The sequence below is a fragment of the Raphanus sativus genome, chromosome 4 (assembly GCF_000801105.2).
Source record: "Raphanus sativus cultivar WK10039 chromosome 4, ASM80110v3, whole genome shotgun sequence".
Taxonomy (NCBI): Eukaryota; Viridiplantae; Streptophyta; class Magnoliopsida; order Brassicales; family Brassicaceae; genus Raphanus; species Raphanus sativus.
Genome location: NC_079514.1, coordinates 7,297,655 through 7,314,097, shown reverse-complemented (window position 1 = coordinate 7,314,097; position 16,443 = coordinate 7,297,655). Strand labels below are relative to the sequence as shown.

Below are 16,443 nucleotides of genomic sequence, written 5' to 3'. Positions count from 1 at the left end.
ATATTAACCCACTCAAATATAGTTCTCTTATTAATTCTTTTAAGAATATTTACCACTCACATATTGATCTTTTATCAACACATAGGACATAAGGTATTTATCCTTTCTAGAACATTACAACCAACACTTCTATCTATTATTAGTTATTTTGTTTCATGTCTTGGGTTTTATAACTAACCTATCAGATATTAAAAATTATATTTCGAAAACTTTGTTTGATTTTCGGTGCGGGTTGAGTTTGATATTAGTTTTTGAATATAATATATAAGAATCTTTGAAGTATATAGACCATGTGTATAGAATATGAGAGTTTGATTTTTGCGTCGGTTCCGAGTCGGGTTTTTGTATATGAATATTCTGAACTATATATGTTAAGTAACTACTAAAAAATATAATATATTACAAATTTTAAGAATTAAAATTTAAAATAATTTCTGAAATGCATATGACACAACTTGACATATTTAATATAGTTACCAGAATTTATATTAAATTAAATTAATGTTAATTAAATATATAATTAAACAAATATAAAATTAAAATTTGCATAAAATTAAAACAAAATATATACCCTCCCTTTTTTATTTAAACACATGTTAGGTCTAATTTAAAAAAAATATCATTGCTATATATAACTGCTTATGTGTGTTTATATAACGTTATCTGGAAAGAAAAATAATTGTTCACAGTTACAAACCGTAAGATACAATACTAACAATTTTTATAACTGATTCTACATCCTATCATTCCTACTTTTTTGGTAAAATCTTAAAAAAAAATTTACAACTCTTTCATATACACATGCATATAAATAACAAAAATATTTTCATAACCACTAATATCCTATTTTAAGCAATAAGTACATAACGAATCCTATTTTCACAAAACCAAATCTATCATACTAAATTCTGATAGTATTTCCTATTGAAATTATATTTACAAAATCGATTTTCGGGTGCAGGTTATGAGTATTTTATGCAGGGTGAGTGTGGGTTGGTGGATTTTGGATCACGGCTATCCGTCGATCCGTAAAATATTTAAAAAGTATTTTTTTCAAATACAGAAGTTTGAAAATAATAATTTAAAAATTAAATCATGTATAAATTTTTTAATATAAATATATTTTATAATAATTAAATTAAATAATGATTTTTAAAATATATATAACCCGTGGATAACCACAAAATTAAGCGGAGTGGGTGCGGGTGAAAAATTATTTGTTTTTGGATTGTGCGGGTCATATTTTTTTAACTAAAACAAAATTGAAAATCCGCGGATTAGTGGGTTAGCGGAACGAGTTTGACCCGCAACCCAACCTTAACCGTACGTATACCGGAATTGTTATTATTTAATAAAATATATTTTGATTAAAATTTATACACAGACATGATTACAAAAAAATAAAAACATAATCAGAAAGAAAAATATCAAAAATTAAATTTAAAACAAAAAATACCGCCCTAATATCAAAAATTAAATTTAAAACAAAAAATACCCGCCCTTTTAAGGGCGGGTCAAAATCTAGTCTATATTATTAAAAGAGAAGTACACATATAGAATGACCTTTAGTTTCAGTGTTATTTACACTTCCATGCCACTGACATTAAATAATATTTCCTATTTTAATGATGTCTTTTCCACTTTGATTAATGTGTTTTCCAAAATTAAAATTGAATTAAATACACAATTAAATAATACTTCATATTTTAATGTTTTATTTTTTCCACTTATATTAATGTGTTTTCTAAAATTAAATCTATATTAATTACACTTCGTTAACTTCTCAATTAAATCAATGTCAAATTCAAAAAATTACATTTTTATTGGACAAACAATTCATGAAAATTACAATATCAACTATTCATTGAACAAATCTGAACGAAAAAAGTATTACTAAATTTAAACTGAAACTAGATAATATCCAAACGGATTTACCATTTTGGTATCTAGAGAACCATAACTAAACCTTATATGAACGAAATATTTCGGATATTCGAATGTATTTAAATCATATTTATATACTTCAGTATGTTAGCTATTTTTCGAGTTAATATCCAAGATATAAGCTATTTTAAGTTGATTTGAAATATAAAAAATAGTCAAAAGTAAACATCTAAAGTAGATAAACAATAATCAAAGATTCTCGAATTCAGTTAAAATTTATTCGGATTTGAGATTTTCGAGTTTAAAGATTCTAGCTCTATTCAGGTATTTATAAACTTTGGTTCCGGTTTGATTTAGATCTTTGCGGGTTTGATAACCCGTTTAAATTATTTTTAAATTTTCAAAATTTATATATCTTTAAATATCCTTCAATCTAAAAAAAAATATAACATGTAAATTTGAGTAATGTAAGCTAAAGTACCTAAATTAAAAACTAAAATAAATTTAACTTGAATATTTGGATGAAGAAAAAAAAATATATATATATATATATATATATATATAAAGTATTTTTGGTCAAATATGATCAAATATTATAAATATATACTATTTAGTATAAATAAATAAAAACTAAAACTGAAAATTAATACCCGTACGGTCGCACGGATCAGGATCTAGTATGTTTTATAACTATGTTTCATTGCTTAATAATTTCTTTTTTTTCTTTTGTGAAAGGTCAATATTCTCATTTATTATAAGCTAATACCTTAACTAATACATCAACTGTATCTGAAATTTTTAATGTTAAATCATGTACTTAGGAAAGAGTATCAGTGTCCAATATACTATTGTGTAATTACATTTTTAAATATATAATATTTTTATGCGCACATTCATGCTTGTACTTTTTATAATTATGTATAACTAATTAATATGCAAATTAATAAACGTATTGTTTATAATTTGATATTTTATACTGTATCATGAAACATTAAATGCTTTTGTTTTTGTGACTTGTTTGGCATAACTAATGTAAAATAATTTATATTAATTTGTTTTTCGTTGGTAATTAATCAATTTGTTTTAAGAAAATAAAGTTTTAAATGTTATGTGATATAAGTTTAATTTGTACTACACTGATTTAAATTCCTTATATATTATTTCGGAAATATTGTAACATGAGTTATGAAATGTGTCAACCAGAATAACTCTTAAATTCTTAAGAAAAATAAATTGTTACATCTAAACATATATTATAGTTCTCATTAAATAAACCATAAAATTTATTATTAATGTACCAAATATTCTTCTTTCTTTCTTAAATAAAAACTACAGATTTATCTAATATGATCTAGATATATATATATATATATATATATATATATATATATATATATATATTGTGAAGATTGATGATTTGAGTAATCAAGACCTGATAACAATTTTTGTATCATATACCATTTATGTTAAATTTTTATACTATTATTATAAAATAAAAATAACATTAATCATATAATAAAAAAAATATTTGTATATATTATATTTTTTATTTTTTTAAAACGACTATAAATTACTAAAACAATTAAAATTTTGACATTCAAATTTTTTTATCACTGGTTTAAATTTAATTGTTATAATAATATACAAACGATCATAAAATTATATGAATAAAAAATCTCATTTAATAGATTTTCAGATTTAAAATATAATTTCAATATATTTTGAATTGAACTATATAACTACATAATATTCAATTTCAAAATTTTCACTGAACAAGTAGTGAGAACTTAATATTTTCATTTCAAAAAATTTTCATAGAATTTTGTAAAATAATTATAAGTTCCTAAAAATTTGAAAAGTTATACATTAAACTTTTTTTGTTATCAATAGATTTAAAAATATACAAATGATCATAAAACCATAAATAAATAATAGTGCATAAAAAATAATTTGTATACAAAATGTTCCATTCTTAACCTAATTATTTTATATTTTTCTATGATATAACTCATGGATGTGGATCTTTGTTTTGTCCTATTTAAATACTCAAAAATTTTATCCATGGATTACACCTCCAACTGAAACTTAATTTAGATTCTTTTATAGGTCTAGAATATATCACGTTAATCAAAAAAAAAATTTCTATTTAAATTTAAAATCTAAATCAAAAATCTAAAATAAAATATAACCAACTGCAACTAAAATAGCATAATTTATCTATAAATCCATTTTCCCTTAATTTTTTATGATTTCTAAATGGTTTAATCCATATTTTATATTTTAAATTTTTATTTTATTAATTTTATAATTCAGATAAGATGATCTTTTCTTGTATTTAAATTACAAACATAAGACCATTAATAGTAAACTAACAACCATGCAACATAATAATATAATTTTGTACTTTTTGTAATTTGTTTTTATCAAACTAAACATATATTTTAGTCATTTTTCTCTTTAGAAGTTATTTTCTGACAATTTTTCCTTCTATTTAGGTATTTTTCTTCTCAAAATATTTCAGATCAAATTCGCAATTTTTCGATTCAGATTTAGTTTGGATATCGGTTTTATTACAAATGCAGGGACGACAAAATTGATTTTTCTTTTTTCAGTCTAAATTAAGTACCAAACAGCCCATGAATCCAATGTTTACAAGAACACAAGCCATGGTATAGAGTCTATCCATGAATTTTAATTCCATTTAAAGATTAGTCAGAGTCTTTTCACATATAGTCATATCTCCAGATTAATTAAAACAAAATATTTATATTTTATCTTCTATTTAAATTTAAAATAAATATAATCATTTGAGATTATCTAACCCATTATCATTAACTTATGATGATTTCTAAATGGTTTAATCCATTTTGATATGTTTCAAATTTTATTTTAATGTTTTTATAATTCATATAAGCTATCCTTTTCATGTATTGTTTTATTTAATTGTTTTTTGCAAAAAGAAACATATAGTAAAATAACAAAATTTCATACTAATTTTTGAGCAAAATAATTTTGTACTATTCGTAAATTATTTTTATCAAACTAAACGTTTATTTTAGTCATTTTTCTCTTTATTTATTTTTCTGACAAAAGTTTTTTATGCTATTATAGGTATTTATGTTCTCAAAATGGTTCAAATCAAATTCGCATTTTCGATTTAGTTTGGATATAGGTTTTGTTACAGACGAAGGAAGACAAAATTGATATTTTTTATCAGTCTAAGTACCAAACCGACCATGAATCCAAGAAGAACGCAAGTCTTGGTACTAAATAAAGAAGTTCGATATTCATTTTCGATAATCCAGGAGAGACTAGTTCAAAATATTACCGTTCACAACAAGAATCACAAATGTCTTCAGTCTTTACTTGCCTGCAAATCTCAAGGTTGAGCCGGAGCCACAGGTGGAGGAGACTGTTGCTGCTGCTGCGGCTGCGGCTGCTGGGGCTCGTGATGTTCAGATTCTTTTGGTTCAGGAGATTCAGAGCGTTTTGGTTCATGTACGTCTTCATCCTTAGATGATGGCGCCTTTGGTGATTCAGACAAGTGAACTCTAGCAAACTCATCAACCACTTTCCTCTTGTCTTCTTCCTCAGCCATACCAACTTTCTCTTTGGCCTTTTGTCCAACTTCTTCAGCAGCCTTGGCCACTTTGTTGAAAGCTCCGGTGACCCACGTGGCACCCGTGAGAACATACCGGTTCTTCATTATAGCCGACCCCGCGTTGCTCACCGTCTGCTCAGCTGCAGCGATCGCTGATTTGGTCTTCTCGGAGACTTGGTACTTGTGATCAACTTCCCTGACTTTATCACCCACCACGACCGTTCCGGTGTTGATCTTGTCGGTGAAACCGAGTTTCTTGTCGAGAGATGCGACTTTGGCGGATGCAGTGGATGTAAGCTGGTGTTTCTCGTCAACGCTCTTGGCTTTGGCGATTGCGTCTTTGCCTAGAATGAAGCCCTTTGCGAGCATGCTGCTGACAACATCTTCGGCTTTTCTCAACACGGAGTCACCTGCACGGGGAGACTTGCTGCTTTCCTTGGGCTCCTGAGAGATGAAACGGTTAAGAGATTGCTAGTGAAGATTGTGAAGAGAAAAAAGTGAGGTTGTTACCAAGGAAGCTAAAGCCTCAGGAGAGAGTTGGTAATCAGGAGCCATAGTGACAATGACCGAAGAATCAACAATCGTTGCTCCCTGAAGAAAAAATAAACACTCAGTCCGCTTGAAAACATAAAGAGGGAAGTGATAGAGGGCACTGAAACATACCGAGAGAAGAACAGCAGTTTCAGCTCCTTGTAGATCCTTGAAAGTGACATAAGCCAATTTGGACCGTTCTGTCTCGCTGTACAGAAAAAAAAAGAGTAAAGAAGCTGAAGAAGAAAAGAGTTTATAAAAAAAAATGTAAAGCAAAGAAACCTGAGGGTCTCGAGGTAGAGAATGTCGCCAGAGAAGGAAAAGAACTCCTTGAGGTCACGATCGGTTGCTCCTAGAGAAACATTGCTCACTTTGACAGTTGTCATCATCTGCAAGCAAAGATGCAATGTCACCACCAGACACTAAATATATTATGGTTTTGGTTCCTCATCGCCTAAAACTATTAACTACAATGAGAATCACAATGGCATTATTATATCATATTTCATTAAATGAACCTCAGAATCTTAAAGGAAATGCTAATCTGTGTCTCAAAAACTGATCCTTTGGTAATGAATCGAATCTAACACCCATTTTCGCATATATCTTACAGCAGAGCAACCCCTATTCAAACAGATCTGTTTACATCTTCCCCCAATATCATACTCAACAGAAAACAACAAAACGACAAGATGGATCTTGTCGGGACAAATCAAAAAATCTAAAGAAACCGAAACCAGTTCGGTCTCGATTTAGAAGAACTTACCGACATGGCGGAAATCGCTTGACGCGGATCGAAACGTTTAAAGTTTTGTTTTTTCTCTTTGATTTTCACCTGACGAAGAAACGAAACTTTAAGAAAATCACAAAAGAAAGAAAAATCTATGGGAAGCGGATTTGCTGTGAGGAGACCCCAGTTTTAACACACCCTCGGAAAACGGACGACGTGAGAGAGAGGTCTCACGTGCTTTGGTCTGAATTCTGAAAGGGCAGTCTCTCACGTGCCAGTTTCTGGATACAAAATAAAATCAACCGTATAGTACGTTATCTTTTTCGTTTTTCCAGTTTTGACCCTTTTTATGCACGTAAAGTTTTTTTCTATATATTTGAAGATCTAATTGATTTAATCATGCACCCTATATTTTTAATCATTATCCTAAATCTGCTCTTCTACTTGTTCCAAAAAATTTACTCTATCCACCAATACTAGTCATCCACGTGTCTTAAGTTCACAGAGTAGCGTTCACATCGTGAGGAATCTCTTGTATGTGATTAGCTATATAAATTATTGGAGATCTTATGATAAGATTCTTAATTTCTTTATCTTACACACCCTCTAAACAACACTAATCTCCGAGGAGGATATACCTGTAAGATTCTAAACTATCGGGTCACTTTTCAGAATACTATGAAAAAGCGAGGGTAGAAAATGAGAGAAACTAAACTTTTTCGTTTCATACAGGTAATGTGACACTTCACGTTTCTCAACCTTCTCTCTCTCCGCGATTCACGTTTTTCCCAATCTGATCCTGTCGGAGAGAGAGAGAGAGAGAGAGAGAGAGAGTTCCGCCGCCGAATCGAAAATTCACCGTCACGTTCGCTCCTCCCTCGATCTCCGTTACCGTCAAGATCGAATCTTTCGTGGTGGGGGTTTCTCGAGTAAGAGAGAGAGAGAGAAAGGGGGGGGGGGAAATGAGTTTTCAGGATTTAGAGGCGGGAAGAGGAGGGAGACCGTTAGCTTCTTCGAGTAGTAACATCAATGGAGGAGGGAGACAAGACACGACGCAAGCCGTGGCTTCCGGTGTGTTCCAGATCAACACAGCCGTCTCTAGCTTCCACCGTCTGGTCAACACTCTCGGTACTCCCAAAGACACCCCGGAGCTCCGAGATAAGCTGTATGCTCCTCCGAAAAAAGTTAACTCCTTTATGAATTGAAAACTGTTTCTGATAATTATTCAATTGCTTGTTTAGGCACAAGACAAGACTACATATCGGAGAGTTAGTGAAAGACACGTCTGTTAAACTTAGAGAAGCTAGTGAAACTGATCATCAAAGAGGCGTAGATGTGAGTGTCTTTGTGGTGATTATTGTTCTTCTTCTGTTGGCGTCTGAATTTGAATGGTTTGTGTTTATATCGTGTGTGTGTGTGTGTGTGTGTGTGTGTGTGTGTGTGTGTTAGCAAAGGAAGAAGATTGTGGATGCTAAGCTTGCAAAGGACTTTCAGTCTGTATTGAAAGAGTTTCAAAAGGCGCAGCGTCTCGCTGCTGAAAGAGAAACTGTCTATGCTCCTCTTTTCACCAGTCCTTCTCCTCCATCTAGGTAAATCCGCATAATCCAAAATGGCTTATGTTTTGTTTTTTGTGGTTTTGTGTAGTATTGAGTTCTTAGCTTTGGTTCAATATAGCTATACATCCAGTGAGATAGATGTGAGTGGAGATAAGCATTCAGAGCAGCGTGCGCTTCTTGTGGAATCGAAAAGGTAAAAGTTTTTATACAGACAAAAGTGGATTGCTTTTTTTTTTTGCTGAGATGATTTATGTTTTGATTGGTTTATTGCAGACAAGAACTTGTACTGCTGGACAATGAGATTGTATTTAATGAAGCTATCATCGAGGAACGAGAGCAAGGGATACAAGAGATCCAGCAGCAAATTGGTGAGGTGCACGAGATCTTCAAAGACTTGGCTGTCCTGGTACATGATCAAGGCACCATGATCGGTAAAACTGATTCTGAGTTATAATAAAACTCCACTTGTGTCTTCATAACCTCAATCAAACACATGTTTTTTTTTAACGCAGATGATATTAGTACTCACATCGATAACTCCCACGCTGCAACAGCACAAGGAAGATCTCATCTCGCAAAAGCTTCGAAGACACAAAGATCGAGTTCAACTCTGGTAAAAACGATATTCAACCTTTTTTAATCATACCATGAATTTTGTTTTTGAGATTTAGGATAATGATCAGAGCAAGTTATAAAATGATTCTTGCTGTTGTTCTTTTTTTTTTCCTATCTTCGCAGATGTGCTTGCTCATGGTGATTTTTGGAATCGTACTCCTGATTGTTATCATAGTGCTGGCGATTTGATTTTCAAGAACTCACTAAACCATGGAGAAGTGCTTTCACCATCAATCTAGAGATCTTAATGGGTGTATGTGTGTCACTTTGTTAGACTGCTGGTCTTTGGTCTCTTGTTTTAGAGTATATGGAGTAGTCGGGTTTGGTTTGAGGGTGTCAGAGTGTGTTATTGCTTTTGACTCTTGTATTATATTTTGTTAAAGATCCTTTTATCTGTGTTTTTGAAAGTGAAATCCCTTGTCTCGATTAAGCTGACAATGATGCTAAGTAAATCTTCACGAGTATACAAAGGTTTGAGTCAATGAATCATTCTTTACTCATACGCTCTCAGAACAAAGTATGAACAAATCAAATATCATCTAGAGAAAAGCAGGCCTTGATTGAGATAACAAGCAGCTGTAGGATCCTTAAGGCATCCACAGAAAGCCTCTTCGTCTTTCGGAAATGACTTTGGCAACGGATGATCAGGAGTAACACCGACCTATTCCAACACCAGTAACAGAGTAAGATTAATAACAGAATGTAAGAAAGAGTTTGTGTAGACACAAAAGGGTGGCAGCACTACAGAACATCAAAATATATGCAAGAAAGTTAGTTTCAGACCTTGTCTATATCGGTATGAGCTGGTGTTTCGTAACGAGCAACTGTTACCGCCAAGCCCGAACCATCTGATAGCTGAAACACTGACTGTATCTTACTGCAAAATGTGTACAAAGGAGTCTCAAGACTATCACAAAGGCTCAGTCTAGGAGAAGAAGAATCAAAGATAACGCATTTTTGTTTACCCTTTTCCGTAAGTTGGTTCTCCGTAAACCAGAGCACGTTTGTTGTCTTTCAAGGCGCCTGCCAATATCTCGCTGGCACTTGCGGTACCTTTGTTAACCTGAGAAGTGAGAAGAAGATTGTGTGAGTGCTAAATATTCCATGCCATTTACATCAAGGAGATAGATAGATAGATAGATAGATAGTGAATGGAGGAAAGCTTATACCAGGACGGCAAGAGGCTCGGAGGTTGCTATAGCATTGCTTCCATCAGTATCATATATATCTCTAACACCTCGGCTATCGCAAATATACACAATCACTCCTTTATCTAACCTGTGGATAGCAAAAGTTGAAGTTTCTTTACAATGAGAGCTTGTAAATTGATGACTCTTCGGATATATCTATTTATGAGGTTTTACCAAAACTTAGCAATCTCGATTCCTTCTGGGAAAGAACCACCACTGCAGCCAAAAAAAATATATATATATATCAAATGTTCAAGAAAAGGCTGTTGCAGAAACAAGAAGAAATGCACTTTCTTTTGGTTATATAATCATATATCACCTATTGTCTCGAAGATCCAAGACAAATGCATTTACATTGTTGCCTCTCAAGGTCTCAATTGCTTCTTTGACCGCACCTACAAACAAAAGGTGTTCTGCTTTGAGCTAGAAAGTAGACAAGTTTGTAAGGAGTTCATTAGCGTTAAAAGGAATGCATTACCCGAAGCATTTTGATTGAATGTTGTTAGCTTTATATACCCAATCTTTGGGGAATAACTTCCAGAGCCAGGAAGTTCACATAATCTTGACTTCACTGGATTCACAGATACTCGCTCTCTCCTGAATTAAAAAAAAAACAATTAGGAGTTGAACATGATTAACAAAGAAAGATCAAAGAGCAAAGTTGGGAAACAGTACGTCAAAGATAAGAGTCTCGTTTCAGGTCCACTTCGAATCGCTAGCTCCACTGTGCTTCCTTCAGGTCCCCTGCATTATAAGTTTTATAACCAAAGCATGAAAAAATCTTCCTCGTTTCTTAGAGGTCAAAGTGGACACGTGGCTTACTGCAACATCTGTGCCGCATCATATATGGTCAGAGTTTCAGTGGTTGTATTATCAATTCCTAAGATAAAATCGCCAGGTGAAACTCCAGCTCTATTTGCAGGACCACCTGGAGCAGCTGATATAACAACAAGCCCAGACGGTGATCCATCTGATGCAGCCGGGTAACCTATAGACAGCCCAACACCTGTAACCGCACCTTGAGTTCCAGACTACCTTCAACCAAAACATTAACCACATCTTACAACACAATCTCTAGTAGCTAGATTCAGAACAAGGGTTGTCAGGAACTCTTACCCGCAAACTCTGAAACTTTCCAGGCTCCAGGAACCGAGTAAAAGGATCGTCCAGTGTTGCAATCATTTTCTTGATAGCCATGTCTAAACACACAAACAAACATACACCAAAAAAATCAGAACTAAGTTTGTAAAAGGTTAAATCTTTTCACATATTCAAAAGCCATACAAGTCTCTTCTCGATTGTTCATGGGCTCATTGCGTAAAGCAGACTCTCTGTAACGAAACCAGCTTTGCCCATTGAAGGTTTTATCGATATACGCACGATCTATCGTTCTCCAAGCTTCTAAGAAGAGAAGATTCTCTTCACTAAGACCCCCTACAGAGACGAGAGACATCAACTTGCAATCCCCACATTTAAGATGTTGTTTAAAAAAACAAACTTACATGATGGTGAATCAGCAGTTGTAACGACAGAGATGGATGAGACAAGCAGAACAGAAACAAGCCGAACCAATGCCACAGAGACATTCTTTCTGAAACTGACTGAAGCTTTCATCATGATCTTCCCGGAAAACTTCCTAAGATCATTCCTGTCGAGAAGACAGAAACATCTGTTACAGACGAACACGAGTCCTGGCTTTGCATTGCTCCTCCTTGGGGTTTGAGGGTATCTAAAGCTGCTAGCTTTCAGAATCTTTGAAGGCTGAGATACAAACAATTTCACCTGCAAAAGTTTGAAACTCTGTGTTACAGGCTTACAGGAGAGAAACAGACACAACTTCCATGTAAATTGAATTTCAGGAGAGATGTACCTGTATTGAGAAATTAGGGTTTGTAGTATTGTGCTTAGTGAAAATTGGGGATAATGAAGAGCTCGCAAGGACCTCCATTGAAATGAGCTTCCCCTCTCCAAATTCCAACTCTGTTTCCCTTATCTGAAAAATGTCAATATTTAATTCGACAAATGATCCCACTTTCTACAGTAAACTTTAAAAAAAAATTCCATTCATAACCGCTTAAGAGGCCTTTTCAGGGGCCAGTAAGCCCATTAGACTAATAACTCTCTGGCGGGAAAGCGGGAAGAAGGAGAAGCGAGTAGAGAGCGAGAGCGAGAGAGAGAGATGAACTCGTCGCCGGCGATTGAACCAGACGCGCCAGACCTCGTTTGCCAGCTCGATAATGTCCAAGGCATGGTCGATGCCCTCACTTGCGTCCGATGGAAACGCCACCAGGTCTCATCCCCATCTCCTCAAAAACCCCCCAAATCTTAGGTTTTAGTCATCGATCTTCTTCACCGATTCACTCCGATGCTTACAGGATGCTTTAGTGGAGTTATCCGAGCACGGAATCGTCTTGATCGTTGAGGAATCAGGCTGCCTTCAAGCCAAGGTCTATCTTCAACGCGAGGTATGGATTCACACTCCTTCAAATTCGATTTCACCATATACTGTAGAATCAATCCTTAATGTTGTTGTTGTGATTCTGAGAAGCTGTTCACGAAGTACGAGTACGGAGCTGAAGGGAGACCGAGATTTGGAATCAGCTTAGGGCTTCTCGTGGATTGCTTGAACACATTCTCATCACCTGGACATTCAAATACTATAGAAATCAAGTATCCAGGCCCTGACATGGAGCTTCTTCTCAAGTAAATGATGAAACAAACAAATCATTCATCCCTCCTAGTTTTTAGCTGATGATGTTTGTGGGTTTATTTAGGTCTGTTGATACTCTGAACTCATGCATCTACTCTGAGATAAGAACGAGGATCCCAGAGACTAGTGAATGGGACTATAACTTTGAGCAGGCAGGGACTGTGCCGCTTACTTTTACCGTGAAGGTAACGTATGATATAGTGTGAAGTGTATCATCATTGCTAGTAAGAGCTTTGTCTCAGATGATTGTTGAAATGTATCATCAGTCAGCGGCGTTGAAAGAAGCTATTGATGATCTTGAGTGGCCTGGATCAAGCGTGCAGATTAGCCTTCAAATGTCTCCTCCTTGTGTTACCTTTAGAGGAGAAGGACATGGAGACTTACAGGTCTTTGTGTTTTTCGTTTGTTAGTTTCTTGGTGATGTATATAGTCTTTCTGTGGAAGAGTAACATTCCATGTAATCCTCTTTTGCAGATAGACTTCATGTATTATGCCAACACAGATCTTCTCCTTGCCTTTCATTGCGATACTGAAGTCTCTTACAGGTAACAATTAAGCCAATCCCTTCGTTAGTTGTTTGAATCCTACAACAGATAGGACTGACACTAGTCAAGAAGACTCACTGGTTACATTTGCTAACGAACTTGTATTTGTTTCTTAGGTACAAATACAAGTTCTTGAAGGCGACAACAGCAAATATTCCTGGAAACGTCGCGAGGGAAAACAGGGGAAGTAAGCTGACAATAGGGAGAGGAGGGATGTTGAAAGTTCAGCACTTGGTTTCGGTTTCTAAACCGTTAGCTCCACAAGTGGATTCTGCAGGTTATCAGCCGCCGAGTCGGATTGCTTATATAGAGTTCTTTGTCAAGCCTGAAGAAACTGCTTAGTTTACAATCTTTTTCTGTTGGTCCAACAGATTGCTAAAAGGCTTGCAAAGAAAAGAAAAAAAGTGTAATTGGAGACTTATGTGTTGTTTTTGATCGTTTAGCTCAGATGGCACACTGTTTAATGTACACTCTGATTGTTCATCGTGGTCCCGGCCTCAATGGTGCCAACAGTTTTGCTAAAAGGCTTGCAAGAAATGGTCTGGATACTGAGTGTTGTTTTGATCGATTAGCTCAGATGGCGCGCAGTTTAATGTTTTAAAGCTGAACGTGTAAGCATGCATGCCGTTCGCCGTTTTCCACACAAAAAAGTGCCGCGCAATGGTGAAAGTAAATTAAGGGAAAAAAATTATCCGGGATAGTTTCGGGATTTTGAACCCGACGTGAATCGAACACGCAACCTTCTGATCTGGAGTCAGACGCGCTACCATTGCGCCACGGATCCGGATGCTTTTTACTCGTATTGTATTAATATAACTAATCATTAAAGTTTTGAAGATAAATTCAAGAATAAACTGAAATCTTACAAGGTTCTCTACTTCTCTCCACTGAAAATTAATCTCTGATTACGGTTTGTCAGCATCTCAGAGCAGGGTTGGTGTTGATTGGATCAAATTAATAAATTTGTAAGCAGAAATTCAAAATGTTCTGAGCTTGACACGTGGTGCTAATATAGACGTCCAAGTAGCTTTCTCATTATTTCAAAGGTGGTTGGACTTTTTCTCCATGATTACTATATCACTCTCAAATAAAAAATCAATTACTTTGAAGGCAAAACCAGAGAAGTCCTCCAATATATATTTAGTAAACCATATGATTAGTGTTTTCTTTTTCTGAGAACATAATTACATTTGATAAAGAAGAGTTTGGTAAATGATTTCATAGTAAAGCTAGCTTCTGTGTTTTCTCTTATCATACCTTGTAAAGAAAATTAACAATAATGTTTACATGATTTTATATATGACTACCATTATTGCGAATACTATATATTATATCGGATGCATTTTGTAGAACAGTGATGATCAATGTATCGACAAACTCACATACATATACGCATATGTCATGTATGCGCAAATTGCAATGTGCGCCTCGTATAGGCGATCTATTGCGGTGATGTGTTACCAATTATATTGTTGACTCTTGGATGGACCAAATCATGATACAAACTGACATTAATGCTGCTTATATATGTATATAAAATATGTCTATGTCGCACACGAACACCCCACACATATAGACGGTGGGAAATAATCGAACGATATGCTCATCATTTGTGTATGTATTATTATTATGTATATTATGTTCATTTTACGTATCTATACATAAATCCTTTTTCTTTGAAAAAAATACATAAATCCCATTAAGAAAGGGTTTCTTTACGCAAACCTAAATACCTAGCATACATGTATTGACAAAACCCTTATTAATATGCATCTAGCTATTTCTAATGAATATATAGCGGATTAAAGTATTGAGACTTGAAAGGGACTCTCATCTGTGATTAACTATATACAGTATTGGTTACCCCAAAAAACTATATGCAGTATACGCGAAACATAATATTAAACTGCAAAATAAATTAAGTTTAGTTAGTTAAAAAAAACATCTTTTAATAAAATAATGGCAAGTTGCCCCAATTTGATAATCTAACCATATATTCTTTGTCGGGTTGATAATCTGAAAGGACATTTTGAAGATAAAAAATATTACTATTCGACATGAAAATATAAAACAAATCATTCCTTTAGAATCTTGACAACCAATTAAAAGATTAACTAGTCGATAAAATGTATTGTATTAAGATCATGTATTGTATTCTTCAGAGCATTAAGATCATGTATTGTATTCTTCAGAGCATTAAGATCAGGTAAGTAAACCCCTACGCGCCTGCATAAATCTCTAATATTTATTCATGATCCTATGCCGTCCAGAGTTATTTCATTAGTTTCAGCTGACTGAGCGTTTGGTTTGTTTGGTAAGGATTTTTTTTTATCATTTTTGAAATTTAATTTTTTCATTAAAAAATTGTTTGTATTTATAATGTGTTCTTTGTTTCAGAAATTTACATTTCTGCAATATCTCAATAAAATACATTTTATTTTTATTTTTATTTTATTTCAAACTTTAAATAAAACTAAAATCAAAATAATTCTGCTTTTTAAATTTTATTTCGATAAACTTTTTCTATTTCTTGCCGTCCTTATTTCGTATTATCCTCCTACATAATACTATACGAAAATCAGAGTATGATTTATACAAACTTAAGAAATTTTCAATTTAAAAGTTGAAAACATTTGTTTAATCTACACAAAATGTTGTATATTTAAAAATTTGTTATAATAATTTATACTTGTAGTTTGATTGTGTATGAGGTGTAAAGCTGAAAAAAAAATCATATTTCAATAGCAATATTTTTTTTTTGAAACTGAAAAGAGTTAAACCCGAGTCTATTAAAGACACAGACCTAACTCTCGGGTGGAGGTATAGCTAGCCCACGGATAGATCCTCTCATGGGCATTCAAATGAACCGAAAACAATAGTCCATATGCGTGTGACCGATGGAGTTGAATCCGGGTTCACTGTATTGAGTTTTTAATTCCCTCAAGCGCCACTAGGCAACCACCACCAATTTATAGCAATATTTTATGCTCTCAATGTTTTCTAGTGTTTAATTTTTTTCATACATATGGAATTTTTAAAGATCTATATTAATTAAATACTGGTCTAATACTATTGATGGAG

General features: G+C 33.7%; 4 protein-coding genes and 1 non-coding gene across 5 annotated transcripts; 2 read left to right on the top strand and 3 right to left on the bottom strand.

The window, feature by feature from the left end:
* Positions 1–5,074: 5,074 nt before the first annotated feature.
* Positions 5,075–7,017, bottom strand: LOC108848445 (binding partner of ACD11 1). Its single transcript, XM_018621809.2, has 5 exons — positions 6,783–7,017; positions 6,299–6,405; positions 6,149–6,224; positions 5,996–6,076; positions 5,075–5,929 (listed from the first exon to the last, which is right to left on the bottom strand). Exons 1-5 carry the CDS (start codon positions 6,786–6,788, stop codon positions 5,264–5,266), a joined length of 936 nt encoding a protein of 311 aa, XP_018477311.2. The 5' UTR covers positions 6,789–7,017; the 3' UTR covers positions 5,075–5,263.
* A 480-nt stretch (positions 7,018–7,497) lies between these two features.
* LOC108855861 (syntaxin-23) lies at positions 7,498–9,330 on the top strand. The gene is made up of 7 exons (XM_018629777.2): positions 7,498–7,911; positions 7,988–8,081; positions 8,196–8,335; positions 8,421–8,495; positions 8,576–8,733; positions 8,815–8,915; positions 9,041–9,330. Exons 1-7 carry the CDS (start codon positions 7,709–7,711, stop codon positions 9,104–9,106), a joined length of 837 nt encoding a protein of 278 aa, XP_018485279.1. The 5' UTR covers positions 7,498–7,708; the 3' UTR covers positions 9,107–9,330.
* LOC108855860 (carboxyl-terminal-processing peptidase 2, chloroplastic) lies at positions 9,316–12,131 on the bottom strand. The gene is made up of 13 exons (XM_018629776.2): positions 11,978–12,131; positions 11,610–11,889; positions 11,392–11,541; positions 11,224–11,306; positions 10,930–11,138; positions 10,783–10,851; positions 10,586–10,704; positions 10,427–10,502; positions 10,282–10,323; positions 10,087–10,195; positions 9,883–9,980; positions 9,701–9,794; positions 9,316–9,578 (listed from the first exon to the last, which is right to left on the bottom strand). The coding sequence occupies exons 1-13, from the start codon at positions 12,053–12,055 to the stop codon at positions 9,453–9,455; spliced, it is 1,533 nt and encodes a 510-aa protein (XP_018485278.1). The 5' UTR covers positions 12,056–12,131; the 3' UTR covers positions 9,316–9,452.
* Positions 12,132–12,204: 73 nt separating this feature from the next.
* On the top strand, positions 12,205–13,845 carry LOC108851672 (uncharacterized). Its single transcript, XM_018625134.2, has 7 exons — positions 12,205–12,397; positions 12,483–12,572; positions 12,656–12,810; positions 12,882–13,002; positions 13,084–13,203; positions 13,292–13,362; positions 13,479–13,845. The coding sequence occupies exons 1-7, from the start codon at positions 12,287–12,289 to the stop codon at positions 13,702–13,704; spliced, it is 894 nt and encodes a 297-aa protein (XP_018480636.1). The 5' UTR covers positions 12,205–12,286; the 3' UTR covers positions 13,705–13,845.
* A 229-nt stretch (positions 13,846–14,074) lies between these two features.
* Positions 14,075–14,146, bottom strand: TRNAW-CCA (transfer RNA tryptophan (anticodon CCA)). The gene has a single exon. It is a non-coding gene; the product is annotated as a tRNA-Trp (tRNA).
* Positions 14,147–16,443: the final 2,297 nt, after the last annotated feature.